Source organism: Branchiostoma belcheri, unplaced genomic scaffold, assembly GCF_001625305.1.
Source record: "Branchiostoma belcheri isolate BF01 breed outbred unplaced genomic scaffold, Haploidv18h27 scaffold25, whole genome shotgun sequence".
NCBI lineage: Eukaryota > Metazoa > Chordata > Leptocardii > Amphioxiformes > Branchiostomatidae > Branchiostoma > Branchiostoma belcheri.
In genome coordinates this window covers 1281204-1288378 of record NW_017803854.1, presented here as the reverse complement: position 1 = coordinate 1288378, position 7175 = coordinate 1281204, and the positions used below count along the sequence as shown (strand labels likewise).

The 7175-nt window shown below is 43.3% G+C and overlaps 1 protein-coding gene across 2 annotated transcripts in view; it reads right to left on the bottom strand.

The window, feature by feature from the left end:
• The window catches only part of LOC109471453 (oxysterols receptor LXR-alpha-like), a 12917-nt gene that overhangs the window by 4461 nt on the left and 1281 nt on the right, over positions 1-7175 (bottom strand). Inside the window, exons 1-5 of one of the 2 annotated variants that reach the window (XM_019770776.1) lie at positions 6454-6563; positions 3084-3282; positions 2523-2663; positions 1365-2191; positions 66-143 (exon numbers count right to left, since the gene is read on the bottom strand). In XM_019770776.1, the coding sequence (XP_019626335.1) occupies positions 66-143; positions 1365-2191; positions 2523-2663; positions 3084-3255 (1218 nt within the window). In that variant the 5' untranslated portion in view covers positions 3256-3282; positions 6454-6563. Of the gene's footprint in view, positions 1-65; positions 144-1364; positions 2192-2522; positions 2664-3083; positions 3283-6453; positions 6564-7175 lie in introns of those variants that run through there. The other variant, XM_019770777.1, reaches the window with a different exon arrangement.

Genomic DNA, 7175 nt, shown 5'->3' with positions numbered 1-7175 from the left:
AAAAAAAAAAAAAAAAAAAAAACAACAATTTATTAGAACATACTCCTGGGATATGTCATACCTACCTGCCAGATTCTGAGCATGTTTTGACGCCCTTCCTCCACCGTTCTTTCCTTGTGCGCCAGAATTTCTGAAATTATTGCCTGAAACATACCAGATTCCATTGTTTGTTAACACAACACAATTCACAGATGGGATTTCCAGAATATGTTGAATAATAACATACAATAGGCTTTGCACTTACAGCCTGGCTACCATCCTGGTAATAGTTTCAACTGCTCCGATAGTCACTACCTACTCCATAAGCAGAGGTTGATGGGGGAAGATCGTTACCTTTTTATATTTGGCCCATTTTTTTGTGGACCCTCTGTGGCCAATGGATACTGCCTGGCCAATTTGATACTGTCTTTTTGCCACCCTAGGATCTGCTTGGAGATTAGTCACTACCCTATTGGTTGGTGGGGAGCGACTACTAGTATTGGAGTAGACAAAACTAACCCGGATGGTGCTCAGGCTACGCTCAATGTGTAAAAAAAAAAAGAAGAAACTAGAATTCCGAGATCTCATACCTCCATGAAATATGATCTTGATATGTAAATGTAAATTTCTTCTTTAATTGTGCAAATGACCTCTGCATTAACATGATATATGCATCGTGATGTATGTTAACTTTTGATTAACTTACAGATGTCCCAAGTATGACATTCTCATCATTCACCATTACGAAATCATATAATTTTCGCATTAATTATGCAAATTAGGTCAGCATTTGCATAATTAGTATCTGTTGAAGTTCCGCCTGCCATAGGTTACATACATTACATGTATGTAAGTAGCATAATGTAAAACACTGTAATTATAGAATTTCCTCATTAATTATGCAAATAAAGTACTCATTTGCATAATTTGCATTTAATTATGTACATCTCTCTCTCAGCTACCTACACACCAAAAATAATGAAAATATGTTGTTCCTGTCTGGACTTATTGGCTTTTAAACATTTCGCCAGAAAGTGCCCTGCAGTTCCAGAACAAGCCGCTAGGGGGCCCAAACTCATATGACTTCTTCCCAAGCACGAGAGCTACCTTCCATCAAAATTTCATGACCCTAGCATGTCCAGATCGCGAGATATCAAAACCGGAAGTTGCGCTGCAGTACCAAGGGAAGCCACTAGGGGGACAAAAATCATTTCCAGTTTTCGTCACACCCTACCAACACACCAAGTATGAAACCAATCCATCCAGGCGTTCTTGAGTTATCTTGTTGACCAACAGACAGACGGACAGACGGACAGATAAACGCAACTGAAAATATAACCTCCATGACACATTTCATGGAGGTAACAACTCAGGAAAGCAGTTACCAGATTTTGTGCGGTAAGGTGCTGTACAAAGCTGGGTCCTTTGTTTGGTATAATGGCTGCAATGGAGGCAGTTTTACTGTCGTCTTTAACAGCCGTGCTGCAAAAGGCGACATCGCTTGTTCTCGAACACGACGCTGTCGCCTGAGGAGGTGGCGTTGTCTTGGCTGCGAGCGATTTCGTCAAGAACGGAAGCTTCAGACTGGTTGCATTGGTTGACGAAACGACGGCGGCTGGGGACCGTGAAAGTCCTTCAGCAGACGTGGACGGCTTTGACGCGGCGGTGTCAGAAGCAGGGGAGGTACTCAATGACGTGCTGGGATCCGTCGAACTGTTCGCACAGCGCCGTGGTACGTCCGTGATGTTTTCTTTGATTGGTTGGGACAGGACCTCTGGATCTGTCGCCAAGACGGACAGAAAGGACATCATGTCTTTGCCGGCCTTGGCTGCGAAGGCGTGGAAGGCCTGCTTGCTCATGGGAGGGCCCGTTGGCGAAATGGAGGACGACGCTACCTGCCTGGCAGGCGGGGACAACTGTTCAACCTTTATCTCCTGTTCTGTTAGAGGAACAGCAACCGAAGATGAAACGTCCTGCAGTTGAGGGCAGCTAACCGTCGAGCTAGGCCTAGGGGTGGAGTCGGCCACACTCTCTGGTACCGGTAACCTTGGTGACGGTTGTTCTGAGCTCTGATTGGCTGGTGGCACTTTTGGTTGGTCTTGAGTGGCGGTTGCGTTGGTGGTTGTACCAGCGGGGGTCTTTGCTGGATTATTTGTCTCTTGAATTTTCCGCCACATCGCTTTTGACCTTCGCTGGGCCTGGGAAAGCAAACCTGTAAAAACAAACCAAAACATTGTACATGTATAGGGGATAACATATTATGTACATGCATAGGGAAAAACATGTACAATTTTGTTTAGGGAAAAATATATGTACATGTATAGGGATGAAATGCATTTTTCTCCTTGGTTCATACCATAAAATTTGTTCCATTGATTTCTATGGTTATATTACTACCGAATGATTCTTCTTTCATTACCAAGTGGTAGAAGGAGAAAATGCACATGGATGAAAAGTATTCAGGTGTAAACATGCAAGATATTGTTACTGAATGACATTGACTCTTTTGCCAAGTAGTAGAGGAAGAGGGGAAAAGATCTTACAGTCAGGTCTCATCCCGGCAGCCTTACATGACCTGAGTCGACACTCAGGACATCTCCTCCTGGTGTACAGGTCCATACTGCACTGGTTCCCCCATTTGCACACTTTCACATGACCGCGGGTTACACTTCGGCGGAAAAAACCTGCAGTAAGAAGAAATCAGAGGGATCAGACTTCTGGAAGTATTTTTGGGTTTTAGTGACCTTCAAGTTTATCCCATTTCCTGTATCTGACCTTTTGACCTCCTGACATTCTGCCTGTCAATCTTCCCCCACCCATGTGACAGACTGAATAAAAAGTTCTACATGGAAACTATGTGGATCAAGATGTCTTACTGAGGAACGACTGCAGTGTGATAGATGTTAGATGTTAGCTTGAGGAATGAATCTACTTTACACTGGTTTATTGCTTTGTCGATCTGTAAACGGCTGTGTGAAATGTCCAGTGTGAAGGCTAAATGTCTGTGTGCTCGACGCCACCTCTTGCTTTTAGCCTTCACTGCTGGCTAGGACTATAAGGCACTGCCGATGAAACAGTCTACAATTGCTTTGTAAGCCACTCACCCTTGCAACCCTCGCAGCTGAAGACACCGTAGTGGAACCCGGAGGCCTTCTCTCCGCACACGAGACAGTCACTACTGGTCATGGCTGACATGGCCGATGTGACGGCTTCCTGCACCGCCCCCGCATCATCATTGTCCTCAAACACAGCCGCGATCGTCACCCTTTTACTCATGGTGGCGCACGGACTACTTCTTTACCTCTGAAAGAAACACAGAAATTCAACGTAAGGAAAGCAGATACTTAAGACTCCTGGGAAGTACAAAATCCCTGGCTTCCTGAATTGTGATATATATTTTAGTACTCTCCAAGCAGAGGTTGGTGGTGGAAGTTTATTATTCTTTCTATATATGCTACGTTTATTTCTGTCGCTACCCCCACCGCAGAATACTATTTCAGTACCTCTCAGTCCTGCTGGCTCCTGGCCAGGTTATGTCAATGACTTATGAGACTTTCAATTTTGACCTCCTGTCACTCTGCCTGCCCTGTCAATCTCCCCTACCTACATGCTGTCAACCTACTCTGTCTGGAAACCCACAGCGCAGCCACCCAAAACAATACTTCTGTACCTGGGAGTAACAGAGGTTGGTATGTTATATTGGACAAGAGGACAAGAGGATAAAAACTATGCTACTAATTACAAGGGTCATGATCTATGTTATGTCTGTAACGTCTGGTACTAGTACATAGAAAGGTGCAGGTTAGATGCAGGTTAGGTATACGTACACAAATACCTACACAGCTCCAATTTTACCTGCACTAACCTGCAAATATGCAGGAGGTATTTTGAACCCTACTATGACAACAGAGACTTGTCTTTACACTAATGACAGGACAGGCTACTGCATGACTCATACGTACAATATGAAGTGACACGTTGCCACCAGTCAGGGTCCCAGGTACATGTAATGTTGTTTTTCTAGACACTAGTAATCAAGCCGGATGTTCTGCTTACAAACTGTGTCAGATAGCAATACCCAGCGGCCCAATAACCCCTCAGGCACTTGCAAAAATAAATACTACAGTAGTCTACACATGCATGGTTTCCAAAGTACTAGTAGCTTTTTCCCCTGCTGAAACTTGTGTGAAACACTGAAAGGCATAGCAACAGCACGCAAGGCCGTCGTCAACGTGGATGTCTGGAAGCTATTGGGGAGACGCGGCAAATTGTACGGCTTCGCGCCTGCGCCTTGACCCCAATTACAACGTGTGAGAGGTTTAGATTAGAACACTGAAAAACCTTTATTTTTCTAGGGATGATCTTTGTGAAATTCTGACACATACAGTTTTGTGCAAGACTGGCTCTCAATCTGGCAGGACAGGATTTATATATACTTGTTATTACTACGTGGTTTTAAAAATATGACCTTTTTCTATAAATTAGTATACGTTGTATATTGCACACCCCCATGAGACGGTGGAATGATCTTTAAATCAATTAAAGTAGGCTCCAAGGCAAAGGGACCAATCCAAGTGCTCCAAATCTGCTCTGTTGACTCGGAAATGAAATCATCTAGTCTAGTTGTCGAGAAAACCCCTTTTCGTTGGCTCGTTGATTGGATTAAAATACCAGTGTGGTGAACTATTGCAGTTGGTTATATGATCCCTAAAGCAGACCACTAGTACTTACGTAGGTAATGAGTCTTTAACCTTTTGTAAGAAAACACTTGCCACAGTATGATTGTGTTGTAGGTCAGGCATCTTTCTACGCAGACTGAGGGCTTGAAATAGTATTTTTTTCTGCATACCTGCACGTTGGGTGTAGGTAACACTGAACCTGTACCAGACAAGTTTTACCAGCACCACTCAGAATTTGGGATCATACTAAAACTGTTCAGAAACAAGTGCCATTACAAATGTATTCATAGGTCTTCAAATCCGAGTTCTTAGTACCTGATTTTTTGTACTAGTAACCCAGTACCAGTAATGGACCAGGTCAGGTTAGGTGCAGGTAGACATCAGAATGTGCAGGGGGTATTCAAAGCCCTGGTCAGGACACCAGCCACAAAACAGAACACTTAGATGTCCGAACAATACAATGCTAACACTCGTAAACACTCTACCAAAAATAGGAATGCAGTAGAACTTGAAGTGTGGAGTCAAATGGCTGAGTGGCTAGGCTAGCGGACATGTGATTGCGAGGTCGCGTGTTCGATTCTCAGCTGTACCCACTACACTAGGCTGCACCATTGGTCTGTCACTCTAGTCTGAACAGATATAGAGTGTGAGACTTGCAGGTCTACATGATCTGCCCATACCCCAGTGAGTGTGATAAATGATTTGAGGAAGGGTGCCAACCTGAGAGTACGCATCAATTCAACGTACTCTCCTAGTGATTCCTAGAGATATGCTCTCTTCCAGCATCATGCGAGCACAAGGCACCAAGAGTTAAATACCTAGAGAGACAAGTTGACTGAACTGAACCAAGTGCAAACCAGCACCAAGAGACCACATCTAGCGAGATATTAGATGTCAAACAAGGACAACAACAACCAACTCCGAGAGATAGGGGTGTTAGGCAGTCGGTAATAAAGACCCGGTTGATGGGTTGAAGTGTTCAGTAAACCCTCTACTTCCATCGTTGAGTCGGGTCATTCTGCTTCAGACTTGTCCCTGCCCTACACAGGTACCCCTCCCACCTGACGGGGTCATATGGGGTTTATCTATTTGATGATGACGATAATCAAACCAGTCCAACTACATAGAGACCACGTCTAGTGAGATAATTGACATTAAGCATGGAAGAAGAAGATGAACAACAATATACATATAACATATTAAGTACTTACACATTGTAACATATTTTGCTGACACCATCTTTGAATTGATTGGGACTCGAGTACTCAGACTTACACTTTCCTAATTATTTTTTTCACCAAACAATGCTACTTCCGAAAACCCTGGATTCTAAAGATAACGACAAACCATCTAAAACACGAACGTACCGTCTCTAGATAACGTGTTGTCCCGGGCCGGCTTTCTCAGTCGTGTATAAAATATTTATGGTGCAAAACATCCAGGTCGGCTCAACCCCCACACCCACCCACACGCACGATTTAGCTTGTATAAACAACGCTTTCGAAGACACGCTACGATTTGCGATGTCTCTGTGCCTTACATACGCTTCCGTACCATATATACTGCCGATTCACGCCACTATCTTTAGGTTAGACTATCAAATATTGACATATACATGTAGGCCAGTCACTGGCGAGTTTTCACACACAAATAATTTTGTTTACCCCAAAAATATCGGCGCCATTTTTATACAACATACAGCCAAATACTAGAAGGCTGTGGCACGTTTTGGACAACTACTGACTACATATGAAGCTTAAATGCCTGTTTGAAGAACGTAAACAACTTAAGGTACCTTAAATGAGCCAGGGACTATATTTTCCTGTAAAGAATTTTCGCCGTGCCCCCGGCCGCAAGGTCAATGCCCGATCTCTGAAGTTGTCTGACCCCAAAATGTGGTCAGCTGACGTCTACGTCATCAAGTCGCCAGGGAGCGGGGAGAAAGGTCAATGACCGGTCTCACCTCCAAGCAGATGTTGGTTGGGAAAATTTACAGCACTACTACAGGGACCAAATAATCCAGTTTTTTAGTTAAAAAAAAAAAAAAAACTGTTGGAGACAGCTTATTTTGCCCGAAACACCAGCGGAGTAGAATACTAATTAAAAACTGGATGGACACATTTGCGAGCAAATACAGAATATTTCTCTCCATCTCCCTCCTCGAGGCGCATACAGAAATTGACTGTTGTTCATTTACTTCTCTGTTCAGTATGTTAATTAACATATTGTTAATATCAACCTTTTGCTGATTTGCTGAAACGGACTTTCCTTTCAAATGGACTATCCCAGCATCACTCCATTGAGTCCATTCAATTTGAACCGCTACAAAATGGTTGTTTTACCAAAACTTCTGATGCTTAATTTTTTTCTAACTTTTCGAATATATGGATTGTCTATTTGGTCCTATTTTTATTTCTATTTTAATTTTTCTTTCGTTTTTCTTACGCTTTTGATTTTGATCCTTGGAGGTAGAAAATGGGTCAAGTGAATGTGTACCACCCGTTGTTGCAGTCTACA